The sequence below is a fragment of the Leishmania martiniquensis genome, chromosome 4, assembly GCF_017916325.1.
Source record: "Leishmania martiniquensis isolate LSCM1 chromosome 4, whole genome shotgun sequence".
Lineage (NCBI taxonomy): Eukaryota > Euglenozoa > Kinetoplastea > Trypanosomatida > Trypanosomatidae > Leishmania > Leishmania martiniquensis.
Window position 1 is genome coordinate 14442 of NC_090139.1, and position 16732 is coordinate 31173.

The 16732-nt window shown below is 54.2% G+C and overlaps 6 protein-coding genes across 6 annotated transcripts; all 6 read left to right on the forward strand.

Annotated features, from left to right (window-relative positions):
* Window positions 1–1394: 1394 nt before the first annotated feature.
* On the forward strand, window positions 1395–1913 carry LSCM1_07391 (uncharacterized protein; the record flags this gene model as incomplete). Its single annotated transcript, XM_067324763.1, has 1 exon — window positions 1395–1913. The coding sequence occupies one exon, from the start codon at window positions 1395–1397 to the stop codon at window positions 1911–1913; it is 519 nt and encodes a 172-aa protein (XP_067181370.1).
* A 2407-nt stretch (window positions 1914–4320) lies between these two features.
* LSCM1_07392 (uncharacterized protein) lies at window positions 4321–6567 on the forward strand (the record flags this gene model as incomplete). The annotated part of the gene is made up of 1 exon (XM_067324764.1): window positions 4321–6567. One exon carries the CDS (start codon window positions 4321–4323, stop codon window positions 6565–6567), a length of 2247 nt encoding a protein of 748 aa, XP_067181371.1.
* A 1008-nt stretch (window positions 6568–7575) lies between these two features.
* LSCM1_07393 (uncharacterized protein) lies at window positions 7576–7806 on the forward strand (the record flags this gene model as incomplete). Its single annotated transcript, XM_067324765.1, has 1 exon — window positions 7576–7806. The coding sequence occupies one exon, from the start codon at window positions 7576–7578 to the stop codon at window positions 7804–7806; it is 231 nt and encodes a 76-aa protein (XP_067181372.1).
* Window positions 7807–8176: 370 nt separating this feature from the next.
* Window positions 8177–9634, forward strand: LSCM1_07394 (uncharacterized protein; the record flags this gene model as incomplete). The annotated part of the gene is made up of 1 exon (XM_067324766.1): window positions 8177–9634. One exon carries the CDS (start codon window positions 8177–8179, stop codon window positions 9632–9634), a length of 1458 nt encoding a protein of 485 aa, XP_067181373.1.
* A 3973-nt stretch (window positions 9635–13607) lies between these two features.
* Window positions 13608–14111, forward strand: LSCM1_07395 (uncharacterized protein; the record flags this gene model as incomplete). Its single annotated transcript, XM_067324767.1, has 1 exon — window positions 13608–14111. One exon carries the CDS (start codon window positions 13608–13610, stop codon window positions 14109–14111), a length of 504 nt encoding a protein of 167 aa, XP_067181374.1.
* A 1045-nt stretch (window positions 14112–15156) lies between these two features.
* LSCM1_07396 (uncharacterized protein) lies at window positions 15157–16653 on the forward strand (the record flags this gene model as incomplete). The annotated part of the gene is made up of 1 exon (XM_067324768.1): window positions 15157–16653. The coding sequence occupies one exon, from the start codon at window positions 15157–15159 to the stop codon at window positions 16651–16653; it is 1497 nt and encodes a 498-aa protein (XP_067181375.1).
* Between the last annotated feature and the right edge of the window lie 79 nt (window positions 16654–16732).

Consider the following 16732-nt stretch of genomic DNA (forward strand, 5'->3'; position numbering starts at 1 on the left):
AGAGTAAACTTGGTAAAGAGAGGAAACTCGTGAGTTGAAAAAAACGCAACGGAGAGGAAGCTTCTCCGCTGTTCTTCAATCATCATCTGTTGTTGCCTCACGCGTCATTGCAATGGGCGGCACTGGGGATGTCTGGATCGGTTCTTCTGAAATGTTGGATTAAGGGCGGAGTGTAACACACTACTTACTCGTCATGCTCGCTCTCTTTACTCACCCTCTACTATCGTGTGCATTGTTTGACTAAACTGTATTTTCACCGTTCTGTTTACAGTCTGCGCACCACATGGCCGACTGACGCTACTTGCGCAATTGAATGGGATCATGCACTGAAAATACTGCCAACGGCAACTACGGCGCGCTTTTCGCCCAGGCTCGTTCGCAAGGGCGTGTGGCCAGACACGTCCGATTCGACGCTACCATGCCTTTCTAAGCTACCCTTTTTCGTCGCTTCTTTTCCACTCTTGGCTCAGCGGTGCAGCTGGTTGGGTAGATCTGTTCTCTCTCCGCGGAAAAAACGTTCTCACGAAGAGTCTCGCCAAAGCAGTCCCTTACAGCGCCACAGTAGGTGATGCTCACAAAAGAGTACGGCGTACAGCGGCATACTAGCGCGCGAGAGGGATCAACTCGATAGGCTTCTCGAAGCCGCTGGCGGGCATCAATGATTTCCTCTTTCTTGGCTGCACGAGGGGCTGAGATATGGCTTTTCTCTGGCTCGTTGATGCGGTCAGCGTTAACATCTACTGTGTCTTCGCATTCGAAATGTCGATTTCATCGCCGCAGGCAGGATCCTCAGCTCCCCTTTCGAAAGTGCGAACCTGAACACTTTGCTGAAGGTGTACCACAGTGGGTTCACTGAGCGCCACTCTCTGAGTGGCATATGTTTCATTGCGCTGATTTGGGCGTCGATGCTGGCTAGCCAGGTGGCCACACCCGCAATCTAAAAGCTGCTTTCGGAAGCAGGCTGGCCGGCGATGTGATTGGCATCCCTGTAGGCCTGCAGGCAGTTGTGATTATCCTGCAAATGTACAACTGGGGTGCCGAGAGGTAGGTAGTCAAGCGCTATGTGAAGCTGCCTGTTCCTGCCGAAGCGAGTTGCGGTGGCGAAGGGTGCCATCAGGGGTGACCACCAAAGAGAGCAAAGGTGAGCATGAAAATGTGCGGGAACACAACGGAATGAAGGAGCTTCCCATCCTGGAGGGAGCGGGCTAGCACAGCCTGCCTTCGCACACTTGCCGACGCAAGCGTGCCTCTGGGAATCCTCTGAAGTGCAAAAGGAGGCAATGCTTCACAAATCCATCGTCTACGGCGTCGCCCTGGCCTTTGTTGTGATCAAGCTCGTGGTACCCATCAATCGTAGCACCTTGCAGCTGCTGTTCGGCTTCTTCTACATCCCCATGACAATCATGAAGGCCAACTTCTTCGGATGGTGCCAGCTGGTCTCCTACAGCCTCATCTCCGGCGGGACGGACAACTTCTACATGTCGGATGCTGAGTGCCTACCGAACGGGCCACACTTCACGCAAACCTTCTACAATACCGTGGGCGCCGTCATCGGCAACGTCGCTGGCCTCTTTGGCGTGTACATGTTTGCGCGCGTCTTCTCGAAGCAGAGCTACCGCGTCACGCTCATCTGCACCATCCTTGTCCAAGTTCTCGCAAGCGTCTTCGACATCATCATCGTCGAGCGCTGGAACTTGTACATTGGCATCCCTGATCACGCCATGTACATCATGGGCGATGCTATCGTGTACGAGGTATGCTACATGCTCAACTACATGCCCCTGAACATGCTCATCTCACGCCTTTGCCCCAAGGGGTGCGAGAGCACGCTGTTCGCCCTCTTGGCAAGCTTCAGTAACATGGGTGCGTCGACCTCCTCGACAATCGGCGCGATTCTGATGGAGACGGTGTAGCCTATCTCCTCCAGCCCTCCGTGCGACTTCAGCAGCCTGCGCTGGCTGTTCATCGTCGGCCACCTCATCACGCCGCTCATCTCCATACCGCTTGTGTTTCTGTTCATCGACGGAACCCGCATCTTCGATACGATTGGCCCACAGGATGCCGAGGCGCTGCCCGCTTTTCACAGATGGCTACGTCTGACGAAAGAAAAGGTAACACCTCCAAAGGGTGAGTATTCTGTCGCTATACTGGGCCATACACTTTTAAGTGGAAAGAAGGAACGGGTCGATGAGTAGTACGAGCATACAGCAATGAAAACAGCGCGAGAAACCTCTGCCATCCTTTCTAAGGGGCCCAGACTCGGTCAGACAGCATGGCTAGCGCTATTAAGTAGGTGGGTAAACCCTGCCCGTCAATGACCTTAGCACAGTGACAATGTACTCACTTTCTTCAGCGTTCTCATTCTGTTATACAATGTGCGTTCGACGGCGCTCTGCCCGGCGTGCCATAGGGCCCACAGAGTGATGCCAAGCAGCGGCAGAGACGCGCAGTAGAGCAATGCGCTGACCCAGTCACCTGCGCACAGTCCCTGCCTCGAACGCTACCCGCCAACCGCCTCGCCGGTTGCACTGACGCAACGCCATCCAGGGCCCGGCCGTCGACACCCGTAGCGATACATTGCTGTGCCCCCACCCCCTCCTCCCCCCCACGCCGTATGGTACTCGGGCCTGCCGCCGTCAGAAGCAGCTTGGTATGGGGGGGGGCCGCTTGACTTCTGCACAGACTCGGGTGTTAGGCCACGATGCCGCCCTGAGGCGCCGCACGCCAAGAGAGAGGTGATGCAACTGGAGCAATCCTTTAGCCCGTATTAAGTAGTAAGCGCCCATCATTCGGATTTTCGGTGCCTCACGGTGTATCGTATTTTTCCCTCTTGCAGGCGCATCTTTCTGCCAAAGAAAAATGCAAAGACAGAGGCGCCTGATCGAAAGACTGACTGTATTCTTTTCGTGAGTGCTGTGATGGTGTTCGATGCCTGCATGGCGAGTCCTTTCATACGAGGCGAAGGCGCATGGCTGAAAAGTAGAGAAGCGGGTCGGAACGCAGGTTCTCGATGGTTGTCCAGATTACCGGCGAGTGGTAACTGGTGACACAAGGTTTTTTTCTCCATGTATGCCTATCATCGTCTGCGTGTCTCCTCTTCTAAAGTATCTGTCCACTGCTTTTCACTTCTGTTCTTGTTGCAAAGGGCTTTGTTGATCCTCTTTCTTGCTGCTTGTCGGTTTGGGCAACTGCTATCTCACCCTTCTGAACAGAGTCTTGCCTACAAGCTGCAGAATCACATTGTGAAAGGACTTACTGCACCTTAGTCCAATCTGAGAATGAAGGTGTTCCAGTGGTTGAGAGGTGGCCGTTCCTTTTTGCGGCTTTATTCTTTGAAAAATAAACAAGGTTTGCATAGTCAAGTGTGTGTTTTCGGCTCCATGAGAATTTTTTGTCCCTGTTCTGCTTCACAGTGTCGCCTCGCGATCGAATCGATCGATCGAAGATCAGCTCTGCCTTTCTACTCCGCAAAGCTAAGGCGTGCAGAAACGCTGCACCGAAGACCCTTCCGCACATTTCTCTACATCGACACTCAAATGCTCTCGTCTATCGTGAAGCCGCCATGGCAACGCAGCAGGGCAACCATGCATAGCATTCGGCAGGTTGTTGAGGCTGACGCCTTTTCAAGGAATGGAGGCCTGTGCAAGGACTGGAGCGAAAAGAAACATAAGCGAGATGAGCGGTGTCGGTGTGGAGATCTCTGTGAAAATGAGTCTTGGGCGGGGAATCGGGAAATTCCTGTTCTATTTGGAAGCCTTTGACGTGCTCTCTCGAGTTTTTTAGCTTCTTCTGCAGCCCATCCTTCGGGGGATTCCTATTGTCTTCTGTTTTCTCGGATGGCACAGGCATGCCTTTAGTCGTCAAGAATGTTTTGCATCGTATTCGTGGTTATTCTGCCGCAAATAAAGGCCTCAAATGTTCACCGCCACACACAGCTATGTGTTGATGTGCGTAATGTCGCAGCTGCCTTGAATACTTTCTTGTGAGAGGGAAGTGGCAGCGCACATCGACACAGGTCTTTGCGGTGTTATGCGTCCCGTCCTGTCAATACCTTGAAGCGCGCCCCCACTAACCCAGGCCCACATTTTGGCCTCGGAGTGGTGTAGGTGTACTACGGCGATGTTTTATGTCTCCGTCCTTCCCCACCCCTATGTGCTCTACTGCAGCATCATCATCCTTAACACCGTGCCTTTTCAGTGGTGTACATTCTCATCGTGCTGGGTCAAGCTGCAAGGGCTTCCTCCCTCTCTCTCGGCTCCTGTTTTTACGGACCCTTTCTAACTTTTTTTGGCCCCTATACCTGCTACCAAACTAGCTTCCATGTTGCCGCTACCTTCTGCGCACTCAAAATCGCCGCAGTATCCTGCGTCCTGTAGCCCTGATACGAAGATGCATGCTCTCGATGTTCTGGCGTCGGTGAAGGATGACCCGTCACTGTCGTCGGGGCTGCGGGAGAGGATTGGTGGTGCGCTCATGCGGTTACGTGAAACTAGTGGGATGGCGAACTTGTCGAGCGTGAAGCAGACGCCGCCGAGAAGCTGCGCGCACAACTATTTTGAGGAGATAATCAGCGGGCATGCACCGCTTCGGTTCTCTTGCCGCAGCAGTGAGTCGGCGCGTACGCGTGCCAAGCACTTCGACATCGCCTCCTCGCGACTTCCAGGGCCCACTATGATGTCTACTTGCGGCACCCTCATACAGCGCACCACACCTGCTCTCCAGTCTCCAAAGGAGGCGTTCGAGGAACTCAACGCCATCGCCCTCCAGACACTTCGTTATGTTGAGGAGGTGGAGCAGATGGAATTCGACGTCACAAACGTCCGTGAGCACGACGGTAGCATTATGGAGGACAAGGAGCGCCTGTTTCTCTCCGTCTGTTGCAGTGTGTTTTCTAACTTTTCCTTCTTCACGTCGCTGCGCATCGACGCTGGAAAGTTTTTGCGCTTTCTCGGCAAAATCTTCACTTGTTACCCGCTCGACAATAGCTACCACAATGCCACGCACGCGGCGGATGCACTGCAGATGATGTCGCTCTTTTTCCGAGAGCCCACCGTAAATTTCCTCTTCTCTGACGAAGAAATCGCAATTTGTTTCCTAGCTGTGCTGACCATCGATGTCGCGCATCCTGGCGCGTCCGATGCACTTCTAGTCGCCTTGGACCACCCCTTAGCGTCCGTGTTTGGCGACGTCGCGATCGCCGAACACGCATCTCTCTTGGTCTTTACAAGTGCGCTTCTACGAGAGGACAATTTTTTTTTCTCAGCGCCTGACGAGGCCGTCTCGGTGGACAGTGCTCATCTCGTAAAGGAGGCACTGTACGATGTCGTGTTGAATGCAGCGTCGCGTAGCCGGCCCTCACTGATGTCTGCTTTGCGCGAAATCGAGGCGAGCGGCCGCATAACCGATGAAGATGCCCCTAAATTGATGGCGGCTTTATTGGTGATGGCGTGCAACAGCTTTGCATTTCGTTCGCAGGTGCAATGTTGCCGAATAGGTGCTTGGTTTCTCTCGGAGCTCTACCGGGAAGAGTGCGAGATGGAGCGGCATGGCATTCCTCTCACTGTGCCGCACGTTGCGGGGGCCGACTGCGCCGCAGTGTTGTCAGACTACATACGAGTCGTCGTGAAGCCGATAACGGTGGCTACCCGCGCCCTCGTTCCCACCGATCTGCAGGACCGTTTGGAGAGCAACGCAGACCTTGTCAAAGCAGCAGCTGACGCTGAGGGTCCTGCTTGCACAGTTGTCGTGGAGACCTCCCTCTCGCCATGGACGGCGAGTTCACTGTCTGTGATGGAGATACTCAAGAAAGTAGCCACGCACGCTAACAGCGTGGACCGGAAAGCCTCTAAGTGTGCGATTCTTAACGCCTCTCCATCACGCTCCCAAGGAGCGGCTCCAAGCATCGTGTGGGCGGACTCGCTTAGCAGCAGCAGCTCCACATTGGGCTCTGTGAACGCCACAAAACGAGAAGACGCTGCGAGTCACTGTCCGCTGTCGTCGGGTGCAAGGCAGCTGCATGTCGCGGCTGGGATCGCGGCGGTGCGCCCTAGTAGGTCAGAGCACTACTTTTCCTTTTTGCGCCTCTACGACAAGTGCGAGCGCGCGGGGGAATCGGCAAAGGAATTTCTGGGGCAGCTTATCTTCCTAGCCTTACAGCTCGATCCAAGCTACATTGCTGCGTATGCGCGGAAAGCGTACGGGGATGATTGTTGTGGTGCTGAATGCGCTGAAATGGGGCTCTTGATCAGTGAAACAGAGGAAGCGCCCTCTACCGCCGAGGCGATCGCAAGCCGCCCTCCTGGCGGGTCTCACTCGAACCGTGTTGCGGGCGAGATCGATCATACGGACAGTTTTATTTTGTTCTTGATGGAAATGTACTGCTCCCGTGAGGCGGCGCTGGCGGAGATGGAGCCGGCGGATTGGATAGGCGAGAAGGCGATAACGCCACCGCCGAGCGAAGCCACAGCACTGGAGACCGCGCCACAGTATCAGCAGAACTCTCCAATTAGGATGCCGGTGAACACCGAGAGCAAAAGCACGGGCCTTCGGCCGAGTCTTGTGCCATAGCCACTTCGCACAACGTCTTGCTGCTTCCCTCCGCTCCCTTGCTTGATGTATCCTACTTGTTTTTTTTTCGAACTGATTTCTTTCTGCCCCTTCTTCTTCGGTCGAGATGCACTGCTTTCGCCCACAAGCGCGTGCTAATTGTTGCAGCAAGGCCTTGTCGGTTACAATGTGTGGCAACTGCGTGTGTGAGAGCTTTTTTGATGGGAAAAGTGCCTCTGCCACTCTGAGGAAGCGGAAACGCCAGCTAAGCAGCAAACGTGAGGTGACGCGCGCAACTTCCCTTTCACTCTCTCCTTTTTTTTCATTTCCATACGCCTTTCGCGCACTCTTCCTTTCTGTTGTTTCTCTCTGCCGATATGGTGTCGTGTTTAGTTCTTAGGCCTTCCGGATATACACCGGGTCTGTCAGCTCTCTAGCGTTGCATTTTGCTCCCGTGTTGCTTCATGGTAAGCTTATCACCATTAGCAAGGACACCAAGCTGCGCGTTGCTTTCTTCACGTTTTCTTTTCTATTGGCCTAAGCACTCGGCACCAGACATCGGCAAGGAGTGCTCAAAGCACCTGCACCGTCGCAAGGGCACCCGCCGTCTTGCGATAGTGCAGGTATTGTGAAGCGGCAGAAGTAACGCATCAAAGAGGGAGGTACCTGGCACGTATTGCTCTCACCAGCGGTGGACTCATTTTTTGCGAGGCCTCTCATGGCGGACTCCTATCAACTCGGTGGGTGACCTCCTCTGCAAGAGCCTTGCTGCCCTCATGTTGCTTAGCGGCCCTTCACCGTTTCAACTTCATTTTTGTTTTCCTGTGAATGATGCCGCCATCACTGTCTGGCCCACTGCGACGCCGTATCATCTATTTTGCTTACATGAGCATCCTCAGTGCAGGCGCGCTTGCACCACACTCCGCTGCTATTCCAAGTCGGCTAAATCACATAGCATTCACGAAGCTGCACGACTCTCTGTATCAGAAGGCGTGCGTTGTGCACAGCAGAAGAAAAGTATTCGCTGTCATGGGCCCCCGAGCTGCAGGATTCCTCATTGGCGGCTTTGTAACAGCGACGACATCTGCTATCCTACTCCAATACGATGTTCTCCGGAAGCAGGAGTTGACCAACAAGAAGATCGAGGAGATGGCCGTCCAAGCAGACATGATCGAGCATCGGTTTCGCGTAGTAGAAGCCGGGTGGCGTGCCCTACCGAAGCGTGTTGAGACCCAAAAATATATACCAGATGAGCCGTGAAGCAAGCAAGGCTCTGCTATCAGCACGTGCTGTGTGCCCACTTTCTTCTAACGCGAAGCAAACAACACGCGTTAGTGAGCGCCAGTAAATATGGCAGGAAAGGGCCAATCTGATGTCTTCACTGCTTTGCGCCTTTTGTTTTCTTTCCCATCCACCACTTGATTGCCCTCTGGCACTAGCAGCGAAGTTGCCTCTATGAGCATCCCCTGGTGCGCTTCTGAGAGCCCCGTGAAGGCGCATTCGAGATGCGTCCCAATGCGTTTATGCATGTGTCGTGCCATCACTCTTCCAACAGGCGAAACGTTCTCTCTCTTTCGTCCACGCGACTCTCCTCTTGTCTGATTACCTGCCGCTATGCGACGGCGAGTCTATGTACCCCCTTTTTCCAGCATGCAGCTGTTTGTCGGCACTGCTCATTAAGTATCTCATAACTGCCGCTTGCGGAAGACGAAAAAGTCGACTGGCAGTATTATCACCAGTATTACTTTCACAAATGTTCGCGTCGTACCCTGTGCTGCAGCCGATGGGCGCCGTGCCAATGGCTGTGATCTACTCGCAGTCATACTCGCCGCACGGCGCGGTTTCGTACCCCGCACTAGGATACAGGAGTATGCTCAGTGGCTACAGCGTTGCGCCGCTAATGATGAGCGCTGGAAGCGCACCGTACCCAGTGAGCGCGTACTTGGGTCACTCAGCCACACCAGTGTGCTTTGTTATGGATGCGGCCAACAGCGCGGCACCCATAGCGGTCGCGGCCGATGCAACCTCTGCTTGTGCCACTCCCACAGCGAAGCTTGCGCACTCTGGTAGTGGGAACTCGCTCTCAACGCAGTCATACTGCTCCGGGGGCGAAACAGCGTCTCTTCTGAGCCACAGCGCTGCCTCTAGTACCTTCAAGCAGCGCCCGCAGCACGACGTCAACGTCTGGGGTTTCGCTCTTGTCGATCATCTTCACCCCTTATTGCAGCGGATTCCAGTCCCGCCATCATGTGTGCAAGAGGTGACGTTGGGCATCAGTCTGTACGATAACGACGTCACATCCAGCAGCACTCGCCCGTGCAAAAGCTCCGTATGCATCCTCCATGCTCAAGGCCTTGGGTGCGAAGAGGGTGCTCGGTGTCGCTGCTTTCATGTCTCTCACCCGTACCTGATGCAGTGTCGCGCAACGTCAGAATCGTTGTGCTGTGCACTGCATAACTGCTACTATTCACAGGAGATGCTGAGTGCCAACTGCGCTCCTCATGTATCGGGTCGTTGCTACGCACTAAGCCTCGACGATGCCTCGAAGTTCCAGCAGAACGGGGACAAACCTTACCTCATCGACCTCTCCCTGCTCAACCTCAGTCTCACCGTGGGGCTAGAGACGCTGCCTTGCGTGAATGGCCTGTATGTCGTCTCGTGGAAGAAGCATGTGTGCCACCTCAACATGGACGGGCGTTGCAAGTGGACCAAGGACTGCGGCCACATTCACGTGTGCCGCCAGCTTGCAAAGTTTCTGCAGGACGCGGAAACGCTCTCCATCGTCAAAGCACTGCAGGAGAAGACTACGTCGAAGAGCTCTGCAGAGCTCTACCGCGACATCATCTTAAGCGAGAACACGCTGCGCTACGTGCGTTCTGCGGCTGCTCTTTCCTTGGTTGCCGCCCTGCTGGAGTCGCGAGATGTGGTGGCGCTGAAGGCACTCGCGAGGGCCAAGTGCGCTTTGCTATCGTGCCAGATCGAGGCACTACAGAAACTCGGAATTGCGCTAAGCTGCAGTGACTTGGCCTGCAGCGTCACCGTGAGTCCGAAGATTCGCGCTCTGCTCAGCCCTGCGATCAAGAAGTAGAAGAATACATACTACACGGTTCACACCATCCCCAACAGCAACAGAAAAGGGAAACCTCTGTTCATCTTTTTTTTTCGTTTAGGGGACCCCTCGCAGTCAAGAAGGATACCGCGCTCGTCACTCGAGATGAGCGAGAAAGAGGAAGAGTGTGCTGCACCTGAGCCACCTCATCATCTTTCCCCACTCCCCTTTGTTTCCCACCAATTAAAGACAACGGCCTCTTATATTTTTCAGCACTTTTCTCGGTGATTCTCCCTCAACATCCATGCGTGATGTGGTGCGTGTGTGTATGTGTGCTTTTTTCGTTGTTGCTTTCTCTTCTTAGCGCGATGTTCTCTCTACCCTTCTTGATCCCCCAACTCTATGGTTGCATACCTCCCCTTCACGCGCGAAGTCCGCCTGCTATCGAAGTTCTCTGCCCAGCCAGTGCACGTCCATGGGCGTGTGAGAGATTCGCTGCATGATACGTTTTGCCTCTGCCGCATGGCAGAAAAAAAACTATCCTTTGGCTTGACTTCCTGCTCTGGGCTTCTCTCTTTCTCAGCCTACCGGTGGGTGTGGGTCGCGTGTGCGTGTTCGTGTGTGCCTGTGTGCACCTACGCGCGCGCGCATGTGAGGGTCGGCTGTTTCATAAGCAAAGGAGGCGTCCGGCTATTGATTTTGAGAAAGAGATGAAATCGAGAATAACGCTTACGTTTTTCTTCGCTTCTTCACTCACGACTAGCAAGTCGTTCCGGGGAAACTTGCTGGCAAGCCAGAAATGGCAATGGGATCCACGTTGAACTCCTCGTCTTCCCCTCTCTTCACAGCCTTTTAGGGCATAGAGAAAGAAAGGGAAACAAAAGCACGTGTTTTCTTTTTCGCACGACTCGCCGCCCCGGGTTCATCTTGGTTCGGGCCTCGGTGGAAAGGAAAGCCCTCATCCCACGCGTTTCTTTACTGTATCCTCCCTTTTATATATCTATTTCTTTTTTGTTCCTCATGCAGCAAGGTGGCGCTTTCTTCCCTCCCCCTACCTCTTCTTCCCGCCTTTTCTCTCTTGTTTATTCGCACATCTCCACGGCAGTGCTGCCATCTTTCTCACTCAGGAATGCGGGCTAGCTAAGACCTCTATTCAAGTTAGAAAATCAAAGCGCAATAGAAGTTTTGTGCGCATGTGCCAAGCCCCTTCTCCGCCTTCCCATCTCCCTTTGGTACCGTTGCTTCCCCTTTCGTGCATCTTCCGTTTACCAACTCGCCGACGAGTGTCTCGTTCATTTTTTTTGCAGTTTTCCTTTTCTCCGCTCGCTGCGCCATTGTGCTCTTCATACAGCCCCCTTTCTTCAGAGGCTCTCTCTCCTCCCTCTCTCTCTGCGGCTTTTTCTATGTTTCTTTGTGTGCCTTTACCACGATTTTGTTTTCCTTCGCTCTCCTCTGCTTCTATTGCCCCTTGCGCTCTGCTGCTGTCATTATTTTTCTTCAGCGTTCTCATTCTGTTATACAATGTGCGTTCGACGGCGCTCTGCCCGGCGTGCCATAGGGCCCACAGAGTGATGCCAAGCAGCGGCAGAGACGCGCAGTAGAGCAATGCGCTGACCCAGTCACCTGCGCACAGTCCCTGCCTCGAACGCTACCCGCCAACCGCCTCGCCGGTTGCACTGACGCAACGCCATCCAGGGCCCGGCCGTCGACACCCGTAGCGATACATTGCTGTGCCCCCACCCCCTCCTCCCCCCCACGCCGTATGGTACTCGGGCCTGCCGCCGTCAGAAGCAGCTTGGTATGGGGGGGGGCCGCTTGACTTCTGCACAGACTCGGGTGTTAGGCCACGATGCCGCCCTGAGGCGCCGCACGCCAAGAGAGAGGTGATCATGTTGCCCAAGAAAAGGCGTTCACTGCCCTCTCCGACTTCTCTAGCTCACAAGGGAAATGGTGGTTGGCAGAAGTCAATTGTGATGAGCGAACGGCGCATTTACCGTTGTGTTTGCAGCAGCTGTACCTCCCTTTCCCTTCTCCCCTCGCACTTCCTTCCGCGCATGGTAAACGAGGGAAGGCAGAAATGAGCAGCACGACGAAAAGAGTGAGCGTTTCTCTTTTGCTGGCAAATCACCAAATAAGACAAACCGAAAAGAATGTTTTGTTGTTTTGCTTCTCTTTTTATTTCTCTCTTAGCTCTCCACCTCCCCCCTCTTTCGCACCCCCCACACACACACACACTCTTTTTCCTTCCACTCGCCCACACACAATTTGTTACGCTCTTTTTTTCTCAGCGTCATGCGTTTGGCGCCCGCACTTGCCCCTTGTTCGTTTTGCTTCTTTGTTTTCCTCTCATACAAGTAGCGCGTTGCTTTCCCTTTCCTCAGAGATGAATGCGATGACCAAGGCACCGGGCGACGGGAAAGGTCTGAGATGAGACAAGCTCAACGTCGTACCTCACCCCTACCATATGTCAGTCCCACGAACTTGTCCTCCTTAGTCTTTTCCCTTGTTTTTCTTTTTTCCTTGCTCGCTACTGTTACCAAAGATCCGTGCCGGCACGAAGTAGTGTCAGAGAAGTACTGGAGCCGTTGATATTCAAGCAGTAGCGTAAGAGAGAAGCTCACAAATAAGGAGGAACATTCTTCTTCTTTGTTAGTTTTTTTTTAGTCTACACTGTGACTTAATTCGTCTCGTTCCGTGATGGCGCAGGTCGGAGAGAGGGCATCGAGCGTAAATGTGTAGGAGTAGCCGTGAAAAGGGGGAATACGTAAGCCCTTCGAACTTCGGTCTGAGAGAAAGCATAGATGGAAGAGGACACCAGAAGAGGTCCCTCTTTTGCGATGAAGCTATGCGTGCTGCGAAGCCCCTGACATCAAATCAGTAAAAGGGAAGCCTTCTCTGCCCCCTGCCAGATAGAGCTTCATCATTTTCTAGTAGGGCGCCTACCTGGGATTTGGTGCTTTCTGTTCTGTTTACCTCGCACCCTGCGTCCGTTTGTCGTGTGTTGCGCTCCCCTCTCTTTCGCCAGCTCTTTTGAAGGGGTTGCCACCCCCTCCTCCCTCACAGGCTTTCTCTGACTCCCTACCGCAAGCTGCACTTGAGCGCTTAACTCCTCCCCCTGTCAGGGGATGCGTCTTGCTCCTCGTCATTTCTATCTCTCGCTTTACTTTTCACTCTCCCTCCATCCCCCCCCCCACACACACACACGCGCGCGTATTTATATTATCCTTCTCTCAAATTCCAGCCCTTGTTTGCATGGCTTCCACTAATCTACTGGAGGATGGGAAGCAGACGCCTCAGAGACTCGTGCAGTGCACCGTAACCCGACCACTGCATAATGTCGCTGAGCATAGCGTAACTGCTGAGCAAGAGGCATAGCGAAAAAAAACAGGGATATATTGGGCTGCTTTGCTATGCTTTTGGTGAACTGCCTTGTAAGACCTGGCACACGTCTAAAGCCACTAGCATGAGCGACGGCAACAGCGGAAAAAGGATGAGAGAAGACAACCGTAGGAAGGACCCTATAAGGTGACGACGATGGAGAAGACTCTTCATACGGCCCTGGTGCTTCTACCTCTGCCCCGTGGTTCGCGCACTAAATGAGTTTCTGTTCCGGCGTGTGAGCAGCACCCTCTCCAGCCCTTAACGCGCTTCGCTGTGCGAAGGCCACACTTGCGTCACGTGTATCATTGCGCAGTAAAGAAAGGCCTACGTACTGGCTCCCTCACTCACTTCTCTGTTGCTTCGTCGCTTTCTCGGTTGGATGCGTTTGACTGCACAAAGGTGTGCAGTGTAGAGGGCAACAAACGAAAGCGCTCGCCGCCACCACCACCATCACCCGATGTTGGCGGTTTCTTGTGGTCACGTTCATCTTTTATTTCCTCCCCTCATCTCTCTCTTTCCTCGTTTTGCTTCTTTTCCGCCTCCTGTCTCAGGTTGAAGTACTGTTGCTTCCGCCAGTCTCCCTTTCCCTCCCCACGCACACACGCGCATAGGCATTTCACTGCTGGCAGCTATGGCGCAGTGGATTCCAAAAACCGCATGGAAGGTGTCGAACCTTAACAAGCGGTATGGCGCGCCGTACGTAGCCAAAGGCTACACATCACTAGACCCGGAGTGCAGTTTGGATGCCTACTCGTCCTTGCAAAAAACGATAACATCAGCTGATGTGAGAAAAGTACTACTATCTACGAGCTGCGCCTCCTCAGGGGCTCTCGTGATCGACGTGCGCAGCGAGCCAGAGAGGCGGCTGCAGCCATTGCTGTCTCCTGCGATAGTCGCACTGCATCCACACGACATCTTGTCGGGTGCAGCGTGTCCCATCCTCCCGTCGAACAAGAAAACGGCAGAAATGTTTGTAATGGCCTCGGAAGCGCAGCGTGCGGTAAATACCTGCACTGCGCTGCGACGGTGGGGTTTCTCTAGGGTATTCGTAGTCAGCGTCGGCGCTGTGTTACGGGCGATTGAGGAGACGCGAAATCCTGGGTACACAGCTACGATCGGCGCCACAAAAAAATGAGCGACATCCTGCTCGTGTGGGGCCGTCCGATGGAGGGGTTTCGTGTGCTGCAACCGTGGCAGCTGTCGTTGATCGGCGGTGAACGGTTGCATCGATAATGGCCTCGCAAAGAAGTGTGATACCCCGACACATGCGCAAAAGGTGCTGATGCGAGTCCACCGTACGACAAAGCCGAGGAAGAAGAGCGAAAGTGTGGCAGAAGATTGCGAAGGCTCTGTGGCGTTCGCGGTATCGCCTTCTCTCGAGTATGGCACGGAAAGTTGTCAGGCGAGGGGAGAGGCTTGAGAAAGCGCCAACGCAGTGACAATTTCTTTTTTTTCGCAAGAAAAAAGCTCTGCGAAAGGCAGCACATTTCGGGCGATATCTGCTCTCTTTAGGGCACTTTGAAGATACAGCAGGTATCTCACTCAGCTGTGATCTGTCCCACCTCGGCCAATTCAGTCTTGCCCTCTCTCCTTCTATCCCTCACTTGCTCTCGGCATACCCTCATAATCAGCTCCCCTCCTCCCTCCGACCTCTCAAAAAGTACCACACGCGTACAGCTCACTCATACTCTGACTATTTCTGCCTACTCTTGCATGGGAAAAAAAAGTGGGGCGCCGGCGCAAGAGCGAATAGCACACACGCACAAAAAAGCCTCCAAGACAGGCGTCACGCTTAGCGAATTGCCTTATCTCAGTTTTTTCTTTGCTGCTTCACTTCTGTACCTCACCATTTTTTCACTTTCCCATTTCGTATGATTTTTTCTCTCTTCGTTTTATCATACAGCGAACCGCAAGCGTTTCACTTTCCTTTCTGCTTCTCTCCCCTTCCTCCCTCACACCTGCAGCTTTTCAAATTTGTGGAACGCGTAGCTGATCCGGTTGCAGTGCACAGCAAAGGGCAGCGCCTGTAGTACGCTCAGGACTGTACGAACGGTTTTTCTCTTCCTTTCTTCGTTGCTTATTGCATTTTCCTTGCCCTTTCCCATCATTTACATCTTACCCACAACAAGCAGTGAAAAGTCAACGCCACTGCCACCCATATATATATATATACGAGCACGATGAGCTTCTCAGGAATGAATGAGGCGCTGAGGCCCTCAAGCCCTGAGGCGCAGCTAATGGCCACGGAGACGCTGGAGCACCAAGAGTACCAAAATTCGCCTCATGAGGATGAGGAGGAACAGTACGAAGCGGCGCCTCGTACTACGTGCAAACCGTCTGCTGTGCCCGCTCAAATGCACGCCGAGGGGTCGGACGAGGAGGCCGCGGCTACTTCTCCGGTTAGCGCAGAGCTCGAAAGAGAGAAGCACTGCGAGGCTGCAGCAGAAACGCTGATCGGCGGGGCGGCCCCTGCTGAGATCGTGTGGACCGCGCGCCCTCGCGACGTCAAAAAGGCAAAGAAGACAAAAAAGCCTTCTCGTCGCGCGAAGGAGGCGAAGCCGACAGCACCGCCAAGGGCAAAGCCCATGTTAAAGGTCAGCATAAGCAATGTGGAGCGTCAGCCTCCTATCCCGGAGGGTGTGAACACACCACGCAGCGTGGCGCTGTGCAAGGAGCAAGGCGTCAACCCGTGCGAACTGGCTCCGTACGGTAGGGAGCATTTCCAGGGTTTCGGCGTGTCGGACGAGGTAACAGAGCTGCGCTACCAAAGTTACGAGAAGCGCCGCCGTGCTCGCATGGCACAGCTGGCGCCAGCCTACAAGGAAATGGCTAAAGCTAGCGCAAATCATTCTGTGTCCTTCTCCGCCAAGAAGCGCAAGGCACATGTTGACGAGGAGGCCCCTACACAAACTGCTGCCGTGGAGCAAGAGGCCGGCCAACTTTCGAACCCGATGGACGAAGAAGCAGAGATGCAGCGCCAGTTCGAAGTGCAGCACCAGCGTCTGCTCGAGCAGGAGCGCCGCAAGACCGTTGCGTCGGGGTACGATAGCAACGGACACCGCCGCAGCCCCCCGCGCGCTGGTCACAGCTATGGCCCATCGGTGCGCTCTGCCGGGTCTTTCAAGTCACCCGGGCGTTACTCGAGGGGCACGTCTGTGGGCACGAGGCCCACTGTTGGCCAGCCGTATAGTGCCGCGAAAATCTATAGCGCGAGCATTGTGGAGAACCGACCGCTGACACAAGGTGAGTTGATGATGATCTATGAAATCAACGAGCGCGAAGCTCGCCGCACTGATACGCAGGAGCGTGCCTTCGTCATTCAGGAGAACAAGCAACTTATGCACGTCGAGCGCGAGCTGATACGGGAGCGTCACGCATCTGTGCGTGTTCAGAAGAATGCCGAGGACCGGCGGAAGATGCAGGTAGAGATGTACAAGCGCACCCAGTCGCGCCAGAAGGAGGTGGCGGAGCGCCGAAGGCAGCTAGAAGCGGAGCGCCAAGTACGCCTCAGGAACAGCATTGCTGAGAAAGACGTTCGTGTTCATACAGTGAACCCCTACGCCTCACTCTTGGCACGTCAGATGAGCGGCTTCTCTTCGCGGCGCACCTCTAGGAGCGTCCAGTCCCAGGGGGCGAACCCGAGCGCTTCACTGGAGCAAACTGAAGCAGCGGAGTAGGAGGTAGCCACAAGGCTGCCGTACGTTATCATGGGCCCCTGCTTATGGCGTATTGATAAGACGAAAGGAACTGCGCCCC